Here is a 25,473-nt window from a genome sequence, read left to right as displayed (position 1 = left end):
TACAGGATTTACAGTCTATAACAAAAAGGGCTCCTGCACAAAAGCCAAAGCGCACTAATAAGGCAGCTGGAGACCGAGGGCCTAATGCACGGAAGAAGAACAAAAAGGAAGAAGTCGGAAAAAGTGCTGAAGCTCTGATAAAGCAACTCAAACAGGTAAAATGATGGCGCAAATTAATTTCCTGAATGATTTTTGCCATTGATGTTTTGTAGAGTGTTTTTTCATTCTTTAGACTAATGGACAATTTATCCTCCAGGGTCTCTCTTTGCTGCCCCTGATGGAGCCTTCAATCACTGCCAGTCTGGATCTGTTTGCCCCTTTCGGAAGCAGCCCAGCCAATGGAAAAGCCCAGCTCAAAGGATCATTTGGAAATGCAGTGCTGGACAATATCCCAGACTACTATTCTCAGTTACTGACAAAGGTAAAACCAAGCTGCAACATGTACCGATGGTTAGCTGTTGAAGGCTGTGACAACATCTGGTTGTTGATTAATACTTCTTTAAGGACTCAAGTTTTTCAAAACAAAGTCATTTTATTGGGGATTATGATTTGTGCCATTACAGAGTAACCTCAGCAACCCACCAACACCCCCATCCTCCCTGCCACCTACTCCTCCGCCTTCAGTGCAGCACAAGCTGCTGAATGGAGTGACTCCTGGGGAAGAGCTGTCAGAGGGTCAGAAAGACACAGAGCCAGCAGAGGAGCCAATGGGTAAACAATGACAGATTTAATGTTTTCCATGAATATTAAATTTGATATGCAGAATCTGAACAGTGAAATTGATTCTAAATACTCTTCCTGCAGATTCTGGTAAAGAGGAAGTAAAGAGTGTAGACATTCTAGCAGCTCTCCCAACACCACCGCATAACCAGAATGAGGACATCAGGTACAATAAGCTCTAAAGTTCTTTATCAATCAGAATAAATTGCTTTCTTGTTGCTGAGTGGCTATAAATGTAGGAAATGTCTTTCTAACAGGATGGAGAGTGATGACGAAGATGCCCCAGAAAGCATCATCCCAGCATCATCCCCTGAGAGTAACGTAGGCGATGAAACGCCACGTTTCCCTCACCTACGGGAGCCTAAAGAGGAGGAGACTGAGAGAGCAATATCCCCCATCATCCCTCTCATACCTCGCACTGCCATTCCAGGTATTACACAATGCTCTGAAAGTAATTCCCCCCAAAAACTGCATCATTTCTCAATATGCATGTTTGCATGGAATCCATCCTGAATGTGTTGCATTACGTTTTATTGCTAAGTTTGATACCTTGATTTACCATGAAATACACTTATATTATTAAAATTCCAGTAAAAATGCAAACTATCAAAAATTAATTTACATTTACAAATTTTCTTTTTCCTTTTGTAGCATTCCCAGAAAACAATCCATTTGAAGGAGCTGATGGCAAGGTGGTTCCCACATCCAACCACTGGGACAAAGCCAAAAACAACGAAGTATCTGTTACCTTCACATTGTCCTCTGCTGCAGCCAAGGTACTAAACCATGAAATCACTGCTTCCTGTTTAACTTGGTTTATTTTCATGCTAAATTGACACAAACTTCCATTGCCTTTTTCCCAGAAACTGAACCACGTCATGATGGCCATGGCCCAGCTGCTTAATATTAGGATGCCAGGCTCTTATGAGGTGACTTTCCCTCCCCAAAACCCTGACATGCCTGCAGGGGATGGGCCTGGGAAAGGACCAGACCAGTCAGGTATGCATTTTAAAATTAATGTTAATTTGAATTGTTCTGTTATTTCATTGGGTCAGGGCGACCAGGGTGGGAGGAAAGAATGTTTCATATCATCCTGTCACACCTGGATGCACTGCGACAAATAGTCCTGTACCATTTGCTTCTAATCAGTGTTGCCAGATGTATGATAATTGATCATTTTACAATTATTCATTTTTCATATTCATTTATTTATATTCATTTATTTATTGATCAGTTTTAGTCTATGTTGTCTTAATTTTAATGATTGACATTTTGTTCCCCGGAATCATCATTCAAAAAGTGTTGGCCTTTTCTAGCCTCTTGATGTATCTTTTGCATTTGGCTTGAGAATGTGAGTTGGTGCTCAAAGTTTTGTCACTGTCGTAGAGTCGCTACACTGCTAGGGATGCACTCATTAATTTACATCTATTTTAAACATGAACGTTTATGGAAATATTTAATTTAAATCTTGCAAAGACTAAAATTAAGGTGGTCTTGTTTTCCAGGGGCTCTTTGTTCAAAGGACAGTGTTTCACCCAGTCAGGATGAGTGGCTCAGGCAGTTTGACGTGTCTCTACCAGGCTGTACATTGAAGAAACAAGTGGACATTCTGGCACTTATTAAACAGGTCAGTCATGACAAGAGTGAGAACTGTGCCAATTATTGGTCTTTATTTAAAATCATATGACACATGCTATATATTTCTTGAAAGCTGTAGATCATGTGCATTTTTTCTCTCAGGAGTTCCCAGAAAGAGAAGACAAGCCGGCCCAGCACTGTTACACAACCAATGTAAATGACTTGGATGTACGCCACCTTCCTGCTATACCAGTGGAAGAGTCTCCACCGCCATCGCCATCCCCACCACATCCTCCCCCGTCTGTCTCAGTTCCAACCAGTGAAGCTGAACCCTCCAAAAAATCAGCTTCTCCTTCCCCGCCTCCCTCCAGTCCCATCACTATCAAGATCAAGACTGAGCCTGGACAGGAAGCTGAAGCTCCTATTGATGCTGCTCAACCACCTGATGTCACAGAGTCTGAGGTTGCTGCACCAGAGTCGGTTGCCAATCCAGCAACTGCCTCTGAGGTTCCAGATCCTCCTGCTCCTACTGAAGAGCATCTAAGTCCTGCTGTCAAGGAGGAGGATATTTCCACTGATGCAGCTCAACCTCCTAAAGATTCTCCCATCAACATGGAGTCCTCCCCTAAGGCTGTCGCTCAGCGCAGGCCTCTCTCCCCTGATGAGGAGGTGGTACATCCCAAAGTGAAAAAATGGAAGGGGATTCGCTGGAAGCGTCTTCAGATTGTCATCACAATACGTAAGGGTGGGTCAAAGAAAGAGAGCAGCCGTGAGGTGTCTGAACTAATGGAACGCCTGCGTATTACTCTTCGACCGGACAGGCTGCCTCGGGACAAACGTAAATGCTGCTTCTGCCACGAGGAAGGCGATGGAGCCACAGATGGGCCTGCCCGGTTGCTTAACATTGATGTGGACTTGTGGGTGCATCTCAACTGTGCCCTGTGGTCCACAGAGGTGTATGAGACGCAGGGGGGTGCCCTCATCAATGTGGAGGTGGCTCTGCGTCGTGGATTGCGGACTCTTTGCGCATACTGCCAGAAAACGGGGGCCACAAACAGCTGCAACAGAATGCGCTGCCCGAATGTCTACCACTTCGCCTGTGCCATCCGGGCACGCTGCATGTTCTTTAAGGACAAGACCATGTTGTGCACCCAGCATAAGCTAAAGGGCCCCAGTGAAGACGAACTCACCATGTTTGCTGTTTTACGGCGTGTCTACATCGAGCGTGATGAAGTGAAGCAGATTGCCAGCATCTTACAGCGAGGTGACCGTATCCACCTGTTCCGTGTTGGTGGTCTCATCTTTCATGCCGTCGGCCAGTTGCTACCATCTCAAATGGCCAACTTCCACTCACCCACTGCCATCTTCCCTGTTGGTTATGAGGCCACACGCATCTACTGGAGCACACGTGTGCCCAACAAGCGCTGTCGCTACCGCTGCCGCATCAATGAGGATGATGGTCGGCCCTTGTTTGAAGTGCGTGTTCTGGAGCATGGCATGGAGGACTTACAATACCGTGACACTACTCCAGAGGGTAAGAGCTCATAGACTGCTCCCACTTTGTTAAAAAAAAAAATCTTTCTGATGTAATTTTCCACTTGAAATAATTTTCATGGGGTGCCCCGGTGGCACACCTGGTAGAGCGCGTACCATAGAGGCACCGTCCTCGTGAGCGGGCGGCCCGGGTTCGAATCCGACTCGGAGCCCTTTCCCGCATGTCTTCCCCTCTGTCTCCCCCTTTCACTCTGTTTCTCACTATCAATAAAGCCTTGAAAATGGCCCAAAAAATATCTTTTAAAAAAAAAAGAAATAATTTTCATGACACTGACTGTTTAATTCACCACCTTTTTCTTCAGGGATCTGGGAGCGGGTGGTTCAATCGGTGGCTAAACTCAGAGATGAATCATCCATGTTGAAGCTCTTCACTGAGCATGTCAAGGGAGAGGAGATGTATGGCCTCACAATTCATGCTGTCATGCGTATCACTGAGTCGGTAAGATTACAACGCTTTTCTTTGTCTCCCAGTTATAATTTGACATCTCTTTCCTGATAGTAAATTGGATTAGTGAAAGCATGGTCAAAAGATTTGAAACACTGTCAAATGCTGAAATAACAGTCACCTGCTTGATTGTTATAGACTAAAACAGACATGAGGTTATACAAAAGGATTGACCAGACTCGAACTCTACGCCAGTAATTGAGACCTGTGGGCTGCAATGGTTCTATCGTAGATCAAAGTGCATTATTAACATGATTGTGTTTGATGTCTTTTAGTTGCCTGGAGTGGAAAACTGCCAGAACTACCAGTTCCGATACGGCCGTCACCCTCTGATGGAGCTCCCTCTTATGATTAATCCCACCGGCTCTGCTCGTTCTGAGCCCAAAGTCTCCACGCAGTGCAAGAGGTAAGGCAACATTATTTTAGCAATAAAGTTAACAGTTTTTGTTGACATTTTCACTGAATTTCTAAATGCAGCTTTCAAATGACTGGATATCCACTCACATGTTCCTTTCCGTTTGTCTTAAGACCTCACACTCTAAACAGCACCAGTGTGTCGAAGGCCTACCAGAGTACCTTCACTGGAGAGCTCAACACACCTTACAGCAAGCAGTTTGTTCACTCCAAGTCATCCCAGTATCGGCGCCTGAAGACTGAGTGGAAGAACAACGTATATCTGGCACGATCCCGCATTCAGGGCCTGGGTCTGTACGCTGCGAAGGATCTGGAGAAGCACACCATGGTCATCGAGTACATTGGCACTGTCATTCGCAACGAAGTGGCCAATCGCCGTGAGAAGATCTACGAGTCACAGGTACACCAGTTTTAAATGAATTTATTACAGACATTAGCAGCCTCTCCAATCAAAACCATTACAAAAGGTGGACTTTGATCATGTGGTGAAGTAGCGTGGAACCATGGAAGTTTTATAACAACCACCATTGCCATTGAATATCTATGTTACAGATCATATAGCTGACGTTACGTAGCACAATTAATCGTGGGGAAGCCCAGCGCTGTTGTCTGTGGTCAAGACAATCATAGTAAAAATAACTTTTATATGTGTGTTGTTGTTAACATGTTAAAATTGACATTTAAATAGGGAGATGTTATATACTATAACTTTTACACTGGCACTTGAATGCAAAGTACAGAAAAGGCATATTAGGTTAAAGTTTAAGAAATGCACAAAAAGGGAAAAAATACCAACGTATGGGGGTGGGTCGCCCAAATTTGGAAAAGAGATCTTGATCTCAATGATACTTTTACCTGATTAAATCAAGGATATCATCATATCATCAAATACATCTGACAGCTTGACAAAACTTCAGAACCAACAGGAAAATTAGGTCTGAAAATTAATTTTAAACAAGAATTAAAATGTGTGTATTAACCTTTTTCTGTTGTTTTTTTGTGTTCTTTTAACTTAAGAACCGTGGGATCTACATGTTCCGCATCAACAACGAGCAGGTGATCGATGCCACTCTGACAGGAGGGCCAGCTCGGTAGGTGTTGCCTTGTGATTGGTTGCATCATTGTAAATCTTTGAGTCTAGTGTGGTTTTTTTAACTCACTTTTTTTATTCCTCTCCAGCTACGTCAACCATTCCTGTGCCCCGAACTGCGTTGCAGAAGTTGTAACATTTGACAAAGAAGACAAGATTATCATCATTTCCAGCCGCAGGATCCCCAAGGGAGAAGAGGTGCAGTGCATTAGAAATCTACTCACTCGTACACATCCCCTTGAGCTTCACTTGCTCTGATGTCCTTAGAGGATAGAATGTTGGTCAAAAAACTGCCAAAAACGATATTATTTTATTACTTTCATTATTAATGGCTTTAAAAGCTGTGTTTCTGTCATTTAGTGTCATATGGCTACACATTTTATTACTTTTAGGAGCTGAGGTTGAACTTTAAAAATTCTGGAGGAAAACAAAAACCCACGTCTTTTGACAAAATGATAGAAAAGAGCTAAAAAGGTCTCTTTGTGATGCACAAGGGTTAATTTTACTTCCTTTTTGCATGTTCATTTTTCCTAATCTTTGCCTCTTTTTCTTCCACCCAGCTGACCTACGACTACCAGTTTGACTTCGAAGACGATCAGCACAAGATCCCTTGTCATTGTGGAGCCTGGAATTGCCGGAAGTGGATGAACTAACAAGAAGAGAGCAAAATGGAGAATTCCCCTTCTCACTGGTGCCAGAACACTCCTGCGCCAAAGCCTTTGAATCCTACATAGCCAGTGCATAAGCTGTTGTGAAAGATGTGGAGGAAGGCTGGCCTCCGTCATTGAAAGACTAAAGCGTTGACACCTGTAGCCAAAGGTTTGAAGAGCATTAATCAATAAAAGCAACCGACCTCTTCCATCAGCAGCAGCTTGATGGAGGGACTAACTTTCTTGTTTGGACTAGTGAATCACCTTTTCCTCAGCCAACCCCCCCCTCCCCCTCGACTGTTCTCAATAATCTCACAGTGGCTGGAAAAAAACAATCCTCAACATCTACCAAATGATTCTGACCCTCTGATATCAATACTCACAGTGCAGAGCTCACCTGGAGCTTCGACAAAAAGCCATTTTTAAAATACTAAGAATGAACTAATGATGCATTTTTATGTTTTAAGTCGGACCTATTTCCTGTCCCACCTGACCGCACCTCCCCCTCACCTCCCAGAAAAGGCACTTTCCCATCAAGTCATCAATGAAGACAACACGGATTTTGGCTAGCTAGACAATCTTGATGTGGCTCTGCGTAAGAACTACATATGATCGATGGAGAAAAAAAAAAAAAAAGATGTAAGTTAAAAATTTGAGATGCTATTGATCTGTGGCTCCAGAGGCACCAGATGTTCTGTGGAGTCCCAAGGTGGGTTAGTTGGACCCAGTCTACCTCATTGATTTAGCGGGAAGCGACTGCTTTGTATAAAAACTGTTAACTGCTACTGTGGAACGGGGGGGGAAGGGGGAAATGTTTTTATGGGCTTAGCCTTCTCGGACAAGCAGGGAATCTTAAGCAGCAGGTTTGCTCTATCTACTCTATGCTGATGATGATTTACAATAATGAGCCAACATAATTATTATTCATGAATTGTTTATACAGAGGAAATATATGACAGTTTTGATAAGATATTGCATTAAAAATCACAATCAGAAGCTTAGCAGGTGTCCTGTATGCCACCAAATCCTCCTGGATATTGATGTAGCTTTTTCTTTTTCTTTTGTTTTTTTTCTTCTTTTTATTTATGCGTCTCAAAATTATTAGCTGTGTGAAAGCACAAAAAATCCACCTTTTTAAGTTGCTTAAAGACGGTAATGGTGTGAGTGAATGGCTTTAGGATCACAGGACGCGCGGCCTTTTGCAGAAGACTACGAAGTCCGAATTTAACCAAGTACACATTTGCTTGTCGCTTCATACATTTGAAGTTCCACTTGTTGGACAAAAACCAGCCAGTGGATGCATGACTACTGTCCCATTAAAAGCTTTTTATTCTCCCCCACAACTCAAATCTTTTCACAACTCAACCTTAAACTTTGAATCATGCCTCTTCCTCTCTGTATTATTTAGTGGACTGTTGTTAAACTTTACTGTAGTAAGTCTTCCTCTGCCTGAGTACAGCCTGCAGTGTTTCTACTTCCCCTGTAGTGTGCTTTTCTAGTGCTGGTACTGTCCTCTCAAGGCTGAACTGATGGCAGGGAATGACTTATTGGAAAAAAGGGCATTTGTTTTTCATTTCTGTGTAAGAAGAATGAAAAAAAGTCTTTAAAGGGAGCTTTACTAAAACTCCACCTTCCCATACTACTTTGTTTCCTCCTCCCCCTAACCTAAGACCTCACATGATTTTAAAAATGCAAAGTTGTACAAACTGTATATATAGTATATGCATTGGGGGGACAGCAACTCTTTATCCAGCCCCTTTGTAATCAATAAAGTCAAGTGTAGAGAAATAAAATTGAAAAAAAATCAACCACTGGATATCATTTTAACAAAGATAAAGCTGTATATAAATATAAATATATGTAAAATGGCAAACTAATATCTTTATGTATATGAACCAGAGTGTTTTGCATTTACCTGTTTTTTCTATTAGTGTTTTTTGCTATAAGCTCTCAGAGACAAGTTTGTTAAAATAGGTTTAAGAAAAAAAAAAGTCTGGTCTTCTCTAATCAATTGCGACGAGAAGCCGGTGTGATTACAAAACGGTTTGGATTCATGTGGAGGGTTGTTAATTAGACATGAAAATCACTTCTTGCGTAAAGCAGTACAATGGTGCATAGCATTTGTATTTATGTAATATTGTTCGTGTTTATTTTTCTTTTTTATTTATGCTACTGCTTGTTGATTACCAAAACCTGTCCCTTAATTGGTCACAATTGGATTAATATACTCTTGAATGGAAAATCTTGAATTCCCTAGAATATTGTTAGTGTTTTGCTTTTTTATATCTTCCCTATAGAAGTGAATGTGTTGGTAAACCTTGTGAAATGGTTTCTTGGCCTAATGTATGTTATGATGTTATACTCAAAGTTAATCCCATACTTAACCTGGTAATGAATTGCACTCTCATAGTATAATGGAGAACTTCTCTAAAGTGGTAGATATTGATCAAGTATCCGAAGCAGTGATATATATATTTTTTGGTATGTTTCTATTTCAAGGGAAGACCATGACGAGACATTATGCCGCTCACTGGATTTTAGCCTGAATAATTTTTAACTTCTCTGAATCTTAATTTAAGTTCTCTGCATATCTTATAATTTAATAAAGTTTGCTCAAAATTGAAGGTTTTTTTTAACCTCACCTACTTTTTAAAAAGATGTTGCATCTGTACAGCAGAGATACTTTTAGGGAATATGAATAAATATAATGATCATTTTTATTGTATGTGGCATGTTTTGTATGGATATTATTTTGAATTGTACATATTTTTTTCAGGACGCCAGAGGTTGCATCTCTTTATATACAGCTTTCCCACTCCCTTTCCCCCTCATCTTATTTCTTTGTCTGCTTTTGTTTCTTGTAAAGGAAAATAAAATGCATTTTAAATATGTGCTCATTTTTTTCCTTCCTCTTCTTTTTGAACTCTAAAGTTTAAGGTTTATTCGTGAAATAAATCTTAACTCCAGGTCCACTTTATTAATCTCATGAGGAACTTCCTGCCACATGTTTGACAGGTTTCATGGAGATGGATTATTATACAGGGATTGTGTATTTATAATATACTAACAAAAATGACGAGTCAACATGAAGATAAACATGTAAGAAATTAAATTGAATGTTGATAGTATTTTTTATTTCTAATTTTGGTTTTGGTAAGGACGTGTATATCGGTAATTATATTTTTAAATTAGAGATAAGAAATAACATGAATTATATTTTTTCCTCTTTTTGTTTGAAATAAAACAAACCAAACGGAACTTTGTATGACCTGCCTTACGTTAATCTTCTTATTCCCACCTTAACCAGTCACACCCGTCATACCTAAACCTTAATCAACGAAGGGCGTCGCCATGGTGGAATCAAACATTTAACGGCAAGGAAAGCTAAACCATCAATGAAATACAGCTGGAAACTCCAAAATACAAGTAAACCATTAGTTTGGAAAGCTCTGTATTTTATTTCAGCCTCCGGGGTAAAACAAAAACACTCAATGTGTACTGCTGTCTGAAATGCTGTCTGGTCACTAAGTGTAAAGTGACAAGACAGCATTTTCCCGGTTTCAAGCAGGCTGTCCCTAAAGTCCCGACAGTCGTGTCCTGATTAAATTCCACGTTTACCTTTAATGGACAGGACTCAGGAGTATTAATTACAGAAAGCCAGCACCTAGTGTTTTGAGACCGACTTAAGTGTGAAACAATCCTTTCATTTTAAATAGTGGTTATTCATTTTTTTGTTTAAGCCCCTGTATTATATGCACGTTCATCTTCCACAGCTGGAGTCGGAGTGGACCATGAAAACACTGCATGACATCTTGAATGAGCACCACAGTTGAAGTCATAGGTAAGAAAAAAGGAATTTATTGTATATCATCTATATACACTTTTCAACTAATTCTGAAAAGATTTGCACAACATGATTTTTGAAATCTTGAAGTATTACTTATGAACAGGATGTCTGATGGTCATATACCCATGGCAACAAACCAAACATGGACAGGAGTGTTTTGACAATTTTGGTTCAACTGACAGCAGTCTCCATTTTCCCTCCCAGCGTTCCTTCTCCGATCTGCCTGCTGAACTTCCACCCATGTTAACAGTAGCAGCAACATTTCTGGGGTACACAGCCAACGACCCGAACAAAAAGGAAGAAAGAAAACAACAGGTAGGAGGGGAAAGACAAGTCTTAAGTTAATCTACCTCAGAGCTGAGGACCCAGTGTTTGAGACAGCATGCAAAATGGATACTAACATGACACATGGTTTCTGGATCAAGTGATGACAGACAGAACTAACATTAACTAAAGTCCATGTGGACATAACAGTGCAGAGCCCAACGGTGACAAATGTCAGTGTAATACTTTCATAGTTTTGTCTGCAGACGCACTTGAAGCTGCAGACGACAAAGTAGAATGAAAACATGCAGTTTCACTTTACAGCATGTCAGTCTTTGAGGGTAAAATGTCTCAACTACTTTTCACATCTAACTGTATGTTCCCTGTGTATGAACTGTCAGCAGCTGTCTTTCTGAATAAATAGCCATTGGCAGTATCAGAATTCAAGGTTACATGGCGCTCCTAAATATTCCAGTGTCATTGAGAAAGAGATGCCACTCCAGAGGACATAATGTAGAAACAGATCTGCAGTATTGAGCTCTGAAAAGAACTCAGCAAGCACTTCCAACAATTATACATTAAAAATAAAACAGGTTGCAGCAATATTATCTGGGATCAGTAGTACCACCAAATTGCCATGAGGAGCAAAAAAAACAAAAAACAAATTCCAGCAGATGACACAGTATTTCCTGGCACAGTTTGAAACCATGCAGACAGATCAAAAACAACGGGCTTCTGAAAGTACCATTCAAGCAAAATCACTGTTCAGATGTCACACTGGTGCTTGTGGCATGAAAGAAAAAAGAAATATGCATGTTTTATATACAAATCATATGTACCCATCATCAGTAGTGTCTAATGTCAACATCAAAAGAAAACACCCATCATGATGTCTTTACACAAAACACAAAAATAGATTTAAAAAACCCCAGTATTTTTAATTGCCATTTCATACGCCTCTTATTTGCTCAGTGTGCACGATGTCATCGCCTGTCACCAGCGAGGGGTTACTGCTACATCCATATTTGCACTCAGTATCTTATTAAAATGAATGCAACGACCCCTTTAATCTAACATCTGAAAGATTGTGACGGCTTGGACTGAACTACAATGTTATTTTTCATATCATATTAGAGTCTGGCTTGTGACATCTCATCTCACAGTGTTCATCAATATGAAATAAAAACTATCGACAAATAAATAAAAAGTAAAAACCACCCCAAACATTATCCCTGCCACATTTCAAAATAACACCAGGACTGGACCACATCTGTTCTGTAACACTTGCAGGTGTCACACACGATGAGGAAGCTACAGTTGAGTGCAACTCGTTTCTGTTTGAAGAATATTCAAGTGAGGGATTAAAAAGCAAAATCTGGCTGTTCATGCTTAATTACCAAAATGTCCCATTACTGGATTATCTAATGAGCTACAGCCTGAACCAGAGGACATCTTAGTGTCTTAGAAACAGGCAAGTAGTCCAGACACCTTTTAAACACACACACACACACACACACACACACACACACACACACACACACGACTAGAAACAGTGCTTCAGCCTCCTTCCCACAAACACACACAAATACACACTCACACACACAGCTACACAATGTGATGTTGCATGGCCAACAGAATATGAAGTGTTATTACTCTTAAAACATTCTGGACTCTTCTGGACAAAGTCAGTCTGTCATAGGACATATTTCAGAGAGGTAAAAAAGTTAAAACAAGAAAAAATCCTGTCACTGTACAATAGTAGTAATTCCTGCCATGGGAAATGAAAACAAAACAAACAGGTTGAGTGTGATGATATTAACAGTGGTAGTGCTGTAGTGTTGTGGCCCATGGAGAGGAGGGGAGGGGGGACCGGGAGGAGACACAAGGAACAAAGGGGAGGTGGAGGGAGAGAGAAAAGTCAAGAGGGGAAGGGTGACTCTCAGTAGTTTTGGCTAAAAAGGTGAGGTAGGCCTCGTCACAACTTGGAGTGTGGCTTTAAAACTGGCAGGGTTTTCATTTGCAGTCTGTCTTTAGTGTTCGTTTCCTATGGGAGTGTGGTCTGGTTGTGCGTCTCCAGCGCGCCTTTATCGGCACCTGACCGCTCACATCTTGACGTCCTCCTCCACGCTGAGCTGAGACAGGGTCTTCTTGATGCGCAGGGCCGTCAGTCTGGCTGCTCCGTTGGCGTACCAGCACTCCCTCATGATCTTTCCCATCACACGCAGTGACTGTGGGAAAGGGCACATCGGTTAGATTTACAAAAACATCTCAAAACATTAAGTATTCTACATTTTTTTGTGCATCATTTCATAACTTCTTCGACATAAAATACAGCCAAATCGATTTATATTTTTGGAAACAAAAACACAAAATGTTTTTTTTTTAGAAACAAGCGCAAATGTGCAATAGCTATGCACATGGGTTAATGCATTTTTTAAAGCAAACATAAGGGACATTAGGCCTGTGCAACATATAGTATACATTTTCAATACTGGGCCCCGTCCTATTATAAGTAATAACTAACTATCAAAAGACATGACGTCCTGTACTGCCAGCTGTCTTTCTATACAGCCACTGAATGTATTTTTAGAAAACTGTCAGCTGTTGATGTATATTCATGTATACAGAGTGTGAAATACCTCGTAGCTCTGCCACCAGTTGGGCACATTGGGCCTCAGTTTCTGGTCACACACCACCTTCCTCATCTCCTCTATGGAGGGGTCAGAGGGCACCAGGTCGTAGTAGGGCAGCTGGTACTCCTCATGTATACCTGCAGGAAACAAACAGGAAGCCTTCTCAGTTTCTACTTTCACACTCTTGTTTATTAGACTGATTCACATGAAGAACATGTCACCCATCAGCTGCTGTTTGTTGTTTTACCTCCTGCGTTGCATCGACGCGCAATCTCCCAGTACACCAGGCCCAGCGCATAAATGTCGGCACACTTGAAGGAATCGAAGTGTTTCATGTTGATGGTTTCGTCCAGAACTTCTGGAGCCATATACCTAATGGTGGACACAAAGAGCGAAAATGAGAATTTTAAGGACTGAGTAAACCGTCATTGCAGACTTTTCAATTGGTAAAATTCATGGTTCAATAATACTAGTTGTATTTTTTTCTGATAATAATACATCACTGTTAAAAAGGTCTCCTTTTTTTTTTTTAACATGTCACCATTAAGAGGGTCCTTTTTTAATGTCACTGGTAAAAGGGTCTTGGTTTTTAATGGCCACTCTATCAGCATCAATTAACATCCATAATTCGGCTTTTTGTGAAAGGTCCAAAGAGCTTAGGCAAATGGATCAATTTGGCTTCAATATTTTATAAACATTAAATTAATATCATTAAATAAATGAAGTCTTTGACATTTTAAAGCCATTTACGCTTCTCATAATAATTCAAGTTTGATTTGATTTTCATTAACTTAACCCTGGATTTAAAAAAGGGACCAGGCTGGTGACATTGCGGCTTGATAAGTTTTCTACCCTGTTTGTGGCACTCGGCACCATTCTCACCGGGCCCTGCTGAAGATGGAAAAGTGGCTCAAAAACATACCGTTTCATTTTTATGAGGGTTAATAATTTCCTATACAATCAATGAGACTTTTTTTCGGCTTCAAATACTACTAAGAATACACAGCAGCAGGTCACTGTTGATCCTGGGATTATAGTAACAGTCTTTATTGTAATAAATAAACATGTGAGTACTATGGTTTTGAGCCTTTCATGAGATTTTCAGACAATAAGGACAATTCAGAACGTAGCCAGTCTGTAAAAGACGCTGAATGTAGATTTCCATTTACCTCTTAGTGCCCACGCGCTGGTTCGGTGCTATATCGATTGTGTCTGTGATGGACTCGTGGCGGACTGCCAGGCCGAGGTCAGCTATGGCACACATGCCGTTCTTCTTAACCAGGATATTTTTAGACTTGAGGTCACGGTGAGCAATGCCAGGCTTACCTGCAGGAGCGCAGACGACATGTCATAACATTGCATCAGGAGCTCAGCAGAAATAGCAACATGTTTATTATCTTCACTTTCATGTCCCTGTTGCGCTCATTTGTTTATTCAGTACGTGCTGCACTTTAAACATGACAGGTAATCTCACCCTGAGTGCCGAGGATCTCCATGTGCAGGTGTGCCAGGCCGCTGGCGGCTGACAGTGCCAGTTTGATCATGCCCTCGATGGTGACAGAGTATCGGTTCAGGTAGTCAAATAGAGAGCCGTGTTCATGATAGTCTGACACCAGCCACAGCTGAGTCCATGTTCCATTGTCTGGACGAGAGCAGAAAACATGCAATCAAAATTTCTATACAACAAATTCAGTACTTCCTATTCATTTTTGCTTTGAAAGGACTACTTTGTCTGTTATGTTCTTTTAACTTGGGTGGTCTGGGAATTAGTCCAAGTGTCCACACAGCCGACAAACCTCCTCACCTTTATTGTCTGCTGCAATAAATCCCAGGATGTTTTCGTGGCGCAACATGATTGTCTGATAGATCTCAGCCTCTCTGAACCAGGACCGCTCCTCTCTGGATGAAAAAATCTTCACCGCCACATCTCCTCCCCTCCACTTCCCTCTCCACACCTCGCCAAAACGACCCTTTCCTATTATCTCCTGAAGCACGATGGTCCTCGCCACCGTCCGCTGCACAAACAGGGGCAAACCTGCAGGGGGCAGTAGAGAGACAAACAAAACATCAGCCAACATTTCTTGCAGACTTGTTTTTATGTGTTGCTTGATGGAAGTGTCCTCAGCAGATTCTAGGTGTTGCAGTTGAATATTTATTAATTTGGATATTTATGAAATGACATATGAAAGACTGATCTGCTACTATTTTTGCTGATAAGGAAGGACATGGAGGCATTTAAGAAAATGTGTTTTTCCAAAGTTAGACACATTTTTTTCATTAAATCATTATTTCACATCTGGTGTGCAGCTTGTACTGACCAGAACCTGATCCCGAGGTGGACATGTCATAGATGAGGTCCTGCAGGGTCTTGTCCTTGGCCAAGTACAGATGGTCACAGGATGGGTCCTCAACCTCCAGCCTCTGCCTGTGGCTGTAAGCCCTCTGGTGATACTGGAACAGGAACACGCCGACCATCAGCAGCACACAGAGAAGGAACACCGGCCCTGCAATGACCGCTACCAGCTCCACCGGCCCCCAGGAGCTCCCTGAAGCTGCCCAGTCTCCCTCCTTTGTTGGGACTAGGAGAGAAAAATAAAAGCGAAGCAGAGGTTTTTACTTAAAATTGTAATAGCGCCATTGTTGAACTGAAAGAGCTCTGATGTTTGATGACAAAGACTCACCGGGGACTTCAATACTGTTGCAGTAATCGACATAGCAGCAATGTGTGTTGAGCAGGCCTTCAGCGCTCAGACAGTAGAACGGTTGTCCAGGGGGGACCAGGTTGTCCCGGTTGATACAGATGCGTACGTGTTGTTCCTTCCCCTGGATGTAGTATGTGGAGGCCATGCAGGCGCCATCTGTTTCACACTCGTAGCCAGTCTTCTCACAGTTAGTGCAGTTACAGCGTAAAGCTGCAGGAGAGGACAGAGAGTTAAGTAAATATCAATTTATCAGATACAGCCCTGAGGTTAAAAACAAATCATCTATTTCACTTCCTCATTACGTCCAGCAGGGGGCAAGCTAACCCCACAGTTTCATAACAGGATCTAAAGAGCATAGCGTCCCATTCAGTTGTAGGCATTTTGTGACAGGCAGGCACAGAGCTTGGAGTTGAGCAGCAGCAGCCAGACGGCCCTGGCGGCCCTGAAATCAGATCCTTCACTGCAGATGAACCCAAACACGCAGGGTGGAGACGGACCTGCCCAGTGGGACAGACAAAGTGAAACCCAACAAGGGGAGAGGGCTTCTGCCAAATCCCCAATGCAGCATTCTCCTCCATCCCTCTCCTCTGTCTTTCTCACACTGACACAGAGAGCTGCCACTGTTTAAGCTAATGAGACAGGAGTTTTATTAAACACAGCACACTCCTGCACCGGGACCTATTAAAGCTGACACAATGGAACTCCTGCCACCGCTGTAATAAAACTATGGTGGTCCATCTACACACTCAAATGAGGTCAGTGCCAGAAAGTCCACACAAATCTGCCACATCGAAAACAGAACCAGAGTTAGTTGGGCAATCCAGAGAGCAAGAAACTGCAACTGATTAGATCAGGAGTGAAATCTGATTTTGAGTCATAGCACACATGCTTCTCATTTAAAGTAATGTCAGCACAAAAGGCTTCTTCCAAGGTTTTCTATGACCAAACAGAGTCCAAAGCAGGGCCAGGCAAGGCTAGACGACTGAGACAACCTTTCGCGTGGGAAAAACACAAGGAAGCAGCTACGCTCAACTGAAGCCCCGTCAGTGGTAAATGACGAACTGTCTGACTGATAACAGGACCGTGAGTGAGGTGTGACAGGCCAGCAACTGATCCTGGGTTGGAAAACAAAAGCTAGACCACTCAAGACTAAACGCTGTGGACTTGGCGAATAAAAGACTGTCGTACCAACAACACAGGAGGAGACACAAAGCGAGAGAGAGGAATTTCAATTCCATTCTCCTTCAAAAAGAGGAGGCTGGGCAGCGGTTGGACCACTGACAATGTCTGGCCCAGAGGAAAGAAAAAGATTTTAAGAGTGGCAAGCTTCCACTAATCCTCTGTGTCTTATCCCGAGGGTTTCTTTGACCAGATGAGCTCACTGATCTCCCATGTTTGTACCAACTTGGATCTCTGTCAAAAGGTGACAGCAATTTTCAGTGCATTCTTGAACCAACTGAGTCATCACATGATCAGGCTTTTGTTCAGTACAGTTCTAAAAAAAAAAAAAAGTACTCCAAATGACTGGTACACTGATTGCACCATCACCATGTAACATCCAAATGGCTAAAACCGCAAACTGAGTGTCATAGGAGTGGTTTCCACTCAGCTGAACTCTGGGAGGTTGCATTATGTGTGGGAGCATTTTTTGCATGTAGCGTGTATGCTGATGTGTCTATGCTTGTCCACTGAGTAGTAACTGGAAATGTGGAACACTTGTTTCAGTAATATTTCTCATCTGTTTAGCGTTTACGTGCGTGTGCTCTGTAGGAGGTGAGCGGGAAAGTGGCAGGAACTCTTGGCGGAGTGTGTTCAAATTCACCACAGTTCGCATGCAGATGGAATTTCCTGCAGATTACACAGAGGTGAAGCAGGCTGGGCCTGATAAAGAGAGAAAAACAAGCTGTGTGCCACATCACACTAATCTTCAGCATTAATGGAGGAAAATAGTTTGGCCAAATAAAACAGATGACAGAAGCAACAGCTGTAGGATAGAAAGCTGGATGACGCTCAATATCCATCAACTTGAATACCTTCTTCCATTACGCTTCTCTTTTGTAGGCCCGATGTTTTTGGTTCTCAGTGAAATAAGTCAATCATCTACTGAGTCCAGACAGGCGCATTTTGATCAATCCATCCTCAAAGTAAGAGACATTTAAAAAAGAAAAACATACGTTACATCCACACTGTTGTAAAATAGGTTTATGTCCTTCCTTTTCTCTCATGACAATGAAACTAGAGGCTATAAAATACTTCTTAGTGACATACATATTGCACCAGTATACAGAAACAAATTAACAACAGCGGTCTGATAAGAAGAACACCATGATCTGAAATGAACAGGCGCATCCATCATGGAGACTCTGTGTGTGGTAAGACAGATGGTACACAGACTTTGAGACAGAAGCTCAGAAGGAAACCAAACATGGCTGAAAACACACACATTCCCTTCTCGGGGCTGCCATGGATGGTTTGTGGTCTACCAAGAGTTTGGTTTGTGGCAAGTCTTCCATTACGTTAAAGGCTACCTTGTGAATACCATATGTAGCTTGCTTCCACAAGCATCAACACTATTGGGTGGCCAATGTGGAGCAAATCTATGACAGAATATGTCACTTTATATATTGATAGAGATAGAAACCATTTATAGATTAAATAACCTGATCCAGTTACCTAAATACCTAACAAATTAAGGTCATTCCTCATGTTGAAGCAAAAATCCAATACTGACACAAATTAGTCCTGCTCATTGATTCGCAACATTGCCCATTACAACAAATATTAAGGGTACAGCTTTGTAAGAGTAGAATTCAGGCACTTTTTACTATAACCGAAATCCTAAAAAAAAGAAACAAAATTCCTTCTGATTGCAGCAATCAATGCATGGTCATCTTGTTTATTTGACAAGGTTTTGATACTGACTTTGACCGTAGGAAAGGAAGCGTTTTTTATTTAATGCCCATTAGGGGTGTAAATAACAAATTTCATCACAATGCAATATTTTATCTATTCCATGGAAAACAATATGATAATTATTGTTATCACTAAGTCTACCACTAAGGGATTTGGATCGATATGAGATGCATTTACCACAGTTAAAATATATTGTTGTTGCTGTTTGTTAGTTAAATTTAACAATTTATTTATGACTGAGCTCTTTCAGACATTTTTATTATTTTATCTGTTTACGAGTAACTGTGGTAATGAAACGCCAAAGTGTGTTGAAAAATCAAGCATTTTTCATGGAAGATATTCAAATTCAAGCATAATCCTAAAATTAAGCATTTTCCAAACTTTTTAAGACGAACCCTGAATATTAAAAGGGTAACTACTTTAGAAAAATCTCTCACGACTCACAAATCACTCTGGCACCATGAAATATTTTATCACATCACCCAGCCCTGAATAACACTTCACAAAAGATGGCACAATGTGAAACAAGACCTCAAAAATAAAAAGGGAAATTGAAAATGAATGCTACACAAGACAGGGCACTGGTACTTAACTAATTCAAACAATATCTAAGCAAGAACTCCTGGCCCACTGACATTTAGTGAAATGCTGTGTTGTTTGCACACTGCTCTGCATATCTCACTGCATCCAGAAGTGTTACAAAGCTCGACTTGAAGGAATAATATCAGGCCTAAATACACATGGATCTGAGTACAGGCCGGGTGTATGCGGTTTTTGAGTGAACTCTGCTCTTGTATCCACATAATTGGTGGTCTTTACACTGGTCCTTTGTGTGGAGATTAAGACGACATGAGGAGGGATTGGACTGGCCTTGCACGAACAAAGAGTGGAGTGGAGTGGGGGAGCGCACTTCTGCATGGAGCAGCTCGGGGGGATGGGTGCCGCACAGGGTCCAGACCGGGGCTAACAGTAACAACCCCCGATGTTTGGGGGCTGCTCCGGGCCAGACAGGATGGGGGCTGGTCCCAAGTTGGTCAGGACAATACGGAGGGGAGGGAGCAGAGGGGGTAATGAGCGGGACTTACAGGGGCCCCCCAGCTGCGATTGGGGTCTGCCCAAGTGACCAGCTGCGACCGTCATTAAAACCCAGTCTAGACTTTGACTTACAGGAGGGGGTAAATAACAGGAAAAGGGAACAGTGGAGAAAAAGGGGAGAACACAGCATAAAGAGCGAACTCCTTTGAGCCGCTAGTGTGTGAAGTTCCTATCATTCCGTTCATGTTGAGACAGGAAATGGTAGACGCAGTGAGGAAGGGATTAATAAAACATTGTTGCCATAACCAGCATCGCCTTAACTTGGACCCAACTAAAAACCACAGCATAGTCCCACTCCAAACACCTTCACAAATTAACCTCGATGACCGTGTTTTGTATGTGTGTCAGTGTATATTTGTGTTGTTCAGACGTACTCATGCGGAGCAGGCCAGTCAAAACAGGAGGGGAACTTTCTAGTATTGTAAGATGATGAAGTCTTTTGAAAAGACACATGCTCGACACAGGGCAGCAGGGTTACACAAACACAGTGGGTTTCTGGGAGCTAAGCGACACAGATGGAGACAGACGGGTACATGCGTGTGTACGGGGAGCAGAGCACCATTACCAAAATGCACTGGCTGAAATTAGATCCATACAGATACCAGACTGAGAGCTGATCAAGACAAGCAGACGCCACCAGACAGTGTGAGTGCAAACACACACACACACACACACACGGGTGCACACACACCACAACTGTGTCCTAATCAATGCTAGGGGAAGGAGGAAAGTCATTACCTTTGTCTGCATCTCAGGGTCAGATTACTGATCTGATTCTAAAGTGAATCCTCTGGGGCTGAGGCTGCTCCTACTATCTCTACCAACCACCACCCTCTAGGCTACATCCCATCCTGTCTGTCTGTCTGTTGCCCTGGATGAGCTCAAAGACACACAAGTGTGAGAGCAGGCTCACTTTGGACTTTATTCTGCTGCTCAAAAACTGGTCACTGTTGCCTCCATAATGCCCCAGTGTGTCGCAGCACTGTGAGCCAATGCATCTGCCATGTGACTTGAGATTAAAAACCCTTCTGGGTATTAGCAGAGACTCAACAATTACTACTTTTTCCGTCTTTCTACAACTGTTTATAAAAGTTTTATGTTGGCTACAGTTATGACCAAATATTGATCCTCAAAAATGTTTTGGTACAGACTATAGACTGTGTAAAGAATGGACTTCACATCTCCACTACAAAAAAGGAAGCAAACATATCCTGGGCAGGGGCACGACCATTTTGGGCTGGTAAAGGAATTTATCTGCATTCATATGCAAATACCTGAAATACTTGAAAAGGTTGTCTGGAGCTAAAACACTTACAGAAAGTATTGATGGAAGGATGATGGTTGCTAATTGGACTGTAAATAATGAACGGGGCATAGAAGAGGAGGTCTTGGCCGTTTCCCCAAGAGGTTTAATTGTAGTCTGTCTGATTGGTTTCAGGATTGTTGTCGAAATAACCAAAAGAACCAGTTAGAATAATATATTTTCACAAAGAATCAGGAATGCAATCTAAAAACTTTATATTATAGGGACTAGAAACATGTATCGAAAAACAATAATCATCTACTCCTATTTTGCAAACAATGCATAATCAGATAATGTTCTGATACCAAAACAACTTCCCTCTGGTTATCATCATCAGATTGTCTGGCACAAAAGCTGTGCTGATGTAAGAAACAAAGTCCTCTGCAACAATAAAACTGAAATCATATGCTCTTGAAAAAACTACATTTGCTACTTGAAAAGGAAGCCACGTTGCAACTTGAATTTTTTGCAAAGGTGATTGCTTAACATGTGATCAGTAAAACACAGTCAGGTTCTGTTAAGGCAAACATCAGCATGGAGGCCAGTTTAAAGACTAGAGATAGATGTTTGAATTATATTTTAAGCACTAATTAAATAATAAATACTCATACTTTATTCGCTGAGCAAAATATGCATTACCTTCTGCCCTGCCCTGGATCACAGCAATCAGTAGACTGCACACATTTAAGAAGAAAATTACAAGGCAGAGCAGGTCTAATCTACATTCCATAACAGCCAAAAAACAAATCAAACACCTCTACAAAGAGACATGTAATGGAGGACTGGTGTCAGGTTCAGCCCTATAGACATGGACTCACATAGCTCTGCGTCTGTCTGGGTGTACTGTGACAATAACAACTCTCCAAGTACATTTAAAAAGGTATGGCACAAAAAACAGACACAAACATGACAAAAACCTTTTAGACAAAGACAAAGTGTTCTGAGTTCATTAACAGCATGGAGAAGTGAGCAACCAAAGGTGAAATTGCTGGCTCTGTGGTGGTAGTAATCCCTTGTGGTCCAACATCAGTAATGGCGGAGCTGGGTCAGTCAGAGGCTACGCTGTCTGCTGTAGCAATTAGGGCCCTGTGCCTCCGGGCCAACGGAGGTCATTAACGACACTGGTCATTATGGAGGGAAAACTAGACCACCCCAGACCTGACTTGACCCTGACTGGCTCAGTGCCACATTATAGAAACGGTTGGTAAACACAGATTTGTAAAAGAAGGAGGTGTCCAGCCCACAAAATAACCCGACATTTTATACAAAGGAAGTGTAACATCATTTAATCATAATTTAGCTGCAGGGATCCTGCTACCAAAACATATGTCTATCTAGAACAGGCCTCGACAACTGCTACACATTAAAAAACAAAACAACTTTCTCCTCCTCAAGCTTAAGCCTGGAAATATTACCACTATCCCTCCCCTGTCCAAACTGTCTTCTTTTGACAGACACACACCTTTGAACCTAATAAGTTTCAACCTTTCTCTGTGCATTCCCTTGGCTCTGATCTAATGGGCAGGTGTACACATGTTCCAATCTGGCTCGCTCATGCTTCCTCCACCTGAACTCATTCACATCAAATTTGACATTAAACAACACCTGTAGCAAAGTTAAGCTCTGCACGGGCAATTCCCTGAACAAGCTGAGAAACGGGCGCTTTGTTTCCGATCGTCTTTGATTTTACACAGTGGCACATCAGGGAATGACAAGACTCTGGCACAGTCTCCAAAGTATGTGGACGGGCTACTAAAAGTGAGTGCAGAGTTCAAGAGATAGCAGAAGCTCATCTAACCAAAGGTCTTCCTTTGACCCAGGGAGGAAAAAAGAAAAATCCTATGCTAAAGCTGGATTCAGCACCCTATGGTGGCTCTGAATAAGTGAAAGCAGAAGTGGGACCACAGATAACAAAGTACTGATTAAATTCTGATAAAGCACCAGGCCTTTTATATGACAGAGATAGAGAATAGAGAGGGCGGGAGGAAAGCAGAAAGAGAGGGACGCGCCCTACCTCACGGCAGTGTAGTTGACAGTGGCCATATCACATTGCTATTGTGTTCAATGCACCCAGGCAGACTGCGTCACACAGGCATGTAATGCCCATAACACTAGTGACTCCTAATCCTTATGAAGTCAACAACACGTGACAGATTCATCAAACCTGTGAGTAAAGACTATTCTCACACAAACATACTACAATCGCCACAGGGCTGGAATCTTTCTTCAGGTTTGTCTGGTTTCAGTCCTTGCATAATCCATTATGTGGTGTGAAACCATGGCTCCAGACAGACTTGTGGGCCCCTCAAAAGGCAGACCCCGCCAGCTGGACAAACCCATCATCACCTCCTGTCTGCTCAGGCACCCCCACACCCACCCCCACTCTCTCCTCACATATCACTAATGTTGGAGTAACCCAGTCGAACAAACTGACCACTCAGGTGTGACAATTTCTCTAGCATGCTTCAAATGAACTGATCCACCTCTGGTGTACTGCACCCTTATCTAAACTGAGCGGGGGAGGAATATTTATGATTCTTGGAATGATGATGACTCAACTGTTTAAAGCACAACATGCACTTTGATAGGTGACAATGCAGTCAGGATATTTATTCTGGCAAACAGAGTTATTACTTAGTTTATCTCTTGAGTGGCAAGTTGCAACACGGTAGGAAAAAATGGCAAAATAACAAATGGAGGTTTGCGTAACCCCTTAAATGCTTGTGTCTCAAATGGAAATCTAAGAAATTGTGTAAATATATGGTGATTGGAGTAAAGTCAACAATGAGTAGACATGCTAATAAGGCGATCCAACATGTGCACATCTGAGGCCGTGATGTGGAGCTGGGTATCAGCTGCCCCTGCAGACGGGGAGGATTCAGACTGAAGCAGCCCCATAACTGGCGCCTCAAAAGACCCCACTTGCCACATTTCCATCACAATGAACCCAGACTTCAACCCTGACTTCTGTCTGGGATGGCTGAATGCACGGCTGTTGTCACCCTATGCCAGCATTCACTTTCTGCTGGAGGCCACTAAGCAGCCTTTTCACTCCTTACAAATGGACACCAATGGAAGAGCTGCCAGTGTTTACTCTCAAAAACACATTTCATGCACAAAGTAGGTTAGGCCTTCATTCAGCGACTCCTTTCTGCTCTCTCCAATGTTAGGGAAAACTGTAACTGACCACATTGCACATGTTTAACCAGTCTGCTATCAATACACCGTGTTGTGTCCAAGCAATAGTGATAAGCCGTCCCAAGCCAACAAGAGATTGTTTTGTAAATATGTTAGCATAACAGCAACAGATAACTCCAACATCAACAGTAGATTATTATTCGCCACTCGGTGCATCTATATGCCACAATAAAACGATTTTATTTCAGTCTGTTAGCTCACAAATAAAAATATCGACAATATTAAACTTTAAACAGTTTATTAATGTGGCTAGCCGACGTTAGCTGGCGCCTCGAAACAAACAGCACCACCATGTTGTTGTTGTGGTTTAGCTACTTGCTCCGTGTTTGATAACGAGCCGTTCACACGTCGGGTTTTCTGTCAGTCGATAAAAATCACAAATCAACCACAAACAAACAAAACAGCGTGACTTTTAGTTCGGGCAAACAATGTATGTGGTTTTGAGGTCGACGCTAGCTAGACACGGTGAGCCAAATCCTGATCCAGAGCGCCATGACGAGGAGCGACAACAGGCGATGCCCAGTCCAGGAAAAACAGCGAGACAAAAGCCGGAGGTGCTCACATCAAACTCACCATTACCGACGGCCACTAACCCCAGCAGGGCCAGCAGCGGCAGGGCAATCTCTTTCAGAGCCATTTCTTCAAAATTCCCATCTCTCCGCGATGAAATGCGTCCGAAGTGTGTCGTTATCAACACGACCAGACCTGAAACACAACCACAGTCCGACCGCACACACCACACCGCCAAATACTAGCCAGCCAGCCAGCCAGCCTGGCGAGTGACGCGTTTAAAGGGGTGTGTGTGCATGTTTAAAGGGGAGGGCTGCCTGCTGCATGTCCCCTTCTGCCACCGAGGTCACGGCTGTGTGTTGTAAATAAAAAGGATGGTTCAATTACAATAATCCCAGTCTCACATTATATAAAAGAAAGTGAGAGCCATCAAAATATGTGTTACATTACAGTAAATGACGACAACATCTCACCATGTAATTTTACTGTTTATCTTTGCATACATCTGACCATAGAGAGTATATTATATTATTCTGTGTTTTTAAAAATTATTATAT

General features: G+C 42.2%; 2 protein-coding genes across 2 annotated transcripts in view; one reads left to right on the top strand and one right to left on the bottom strand.

Moving 5' to 3' along the window:
• kmt2d (lysine (K)-specific methyltransferase 2D) overlaps window positions 1-9,342 on the top strand; it is a 31,988-nt gene extending 22,646 nt beyond the window's left edge. The window contains exons 41-55 of the mRNA XM_059332356.1: window positions 6-155; window positions 257-421; window positions 564-711; window positions 805-886; window positions 978-1,150; window positions 1,372-1,496; window positions 1,584-1,719; window positions 2,226-2,347; window positions 2,461-3,832; window positions 4,155-4,291; window positions 4,573-4,703; window positions 4,826-5,111; window positions 5,729-5,802; window positions 5,891-5,999; window positions 6,362-9,342. Coding sequence (XP_059188339.1) covers window positions 6-155; window positions 257-421; window positions 564-711; window positions 805-886; window positions 978-1,150; window positions 1,372-1,496; window positions 1,584-1,719; window positions 2,226-2,347; window positions 2,461-3,832; window positions 4,155-4,291; window positions 4,573-4,703; window positions 4,826-5,111; window positions 5,729-5,802; window positions 5,891-5,999; window positions 6,362-6,454 — 3,303 coding nt within the window. The 3' untranslated portion in view covers window positions 6,455-9,342. The remainder of the gene's footprint in view (window positions 1-5; window positions 156-256; window positions 422-563; window positions 712-804; window positions 887-977; window positions 1,151-1,371; window positions 1,497-1,583; window positions 1,720-2,225; window positions 2,348-2,460; window positions 3,833-4,154; window positions 4,292-4,572; window positions 4,704-4,825; window positions 5,112-5,728; window positions 5,803-5,890; window positions 6,000-6,361) is intronic.
• Window positions 9,343-10,289: 947 nt separating this feature from the next.
• Window positions 10,290-25,149, bottom strand: acvr1ba (activin A receptor type 1Ba). The gene is made up of 9 exons (XM_059333290.1): window positions 24,980-25,149; window positions 15,877-16,107; window positions 15,514-15,774; window positions 15,000-15,230; window positions 14,670-14,837; window positions 14,365-14,521; window positions 13,443-13,567; window positions 13,202-13,332; window positions 10,290-12,790 (listed from the first exon to the last, which is right to left on the bottom strand). Exons 1-9 carry the CDS (start codon window positions 25,041-25,043, stop codon window positions 12,665-12,667), a joined length of 1,494 nt encoding a protein of 497 aa, XP_059189273.1. The 5' UTR covers window positions 25,044-25,149; the 3' UTR covers window positions 10,290-12,664.
• Window positions 25,150-25,473: the final 324 nt, after the last annotated feature.

Source organism: Centropristis striata, chromosome 5 (assembly GCF_030273125.1).
Source record: "Centropristis striata isolate RG_2023a ecotype Rhode Island chromosome 5, C.striata_1.0, whole genome shotgun sequence".
NCBI classification, from domain to species: domain Eukaryota; kingdom Metazoa; phylum Chordata; class Actinopteri; order Perciformes; family Serranidae; genus Centropristis; species Centropristis striata.
The sequence above is the reverse complement of the archived record's forward strand: the minus strand, read 5'-3'. Positions and strand labels throughout refer to the sequence as shown.

What these genes read in the sequence shown, in the direction of transcription:
- acvr1ba (XM_059333290.1), bottom strand. Translation starts at nt 25,043, where the DNA reads ATGGCTCTGAAAGAGATTGCCCTGCCGCTGCTGGCCCTGCTGGGGTTA. An exon ending in CACCTCGGGATCAGGTTCTG is followed by an intron (nt 15,231 to 15,513) that starts GTCAGTACAAGC and finishes TGCCCCCTGCAG; the next exon opens with GTTTGCCCCTGTTTGTGCAG. An exon ending in GCGTCGATGCAACGCAGGAG is followed by an intron (nt 13,333 to 13,442) that starts GTAAAACAACAA and finishes TGTTTCCTGCAG; the next exon opens with GTATACATGAGGAGTACCAG.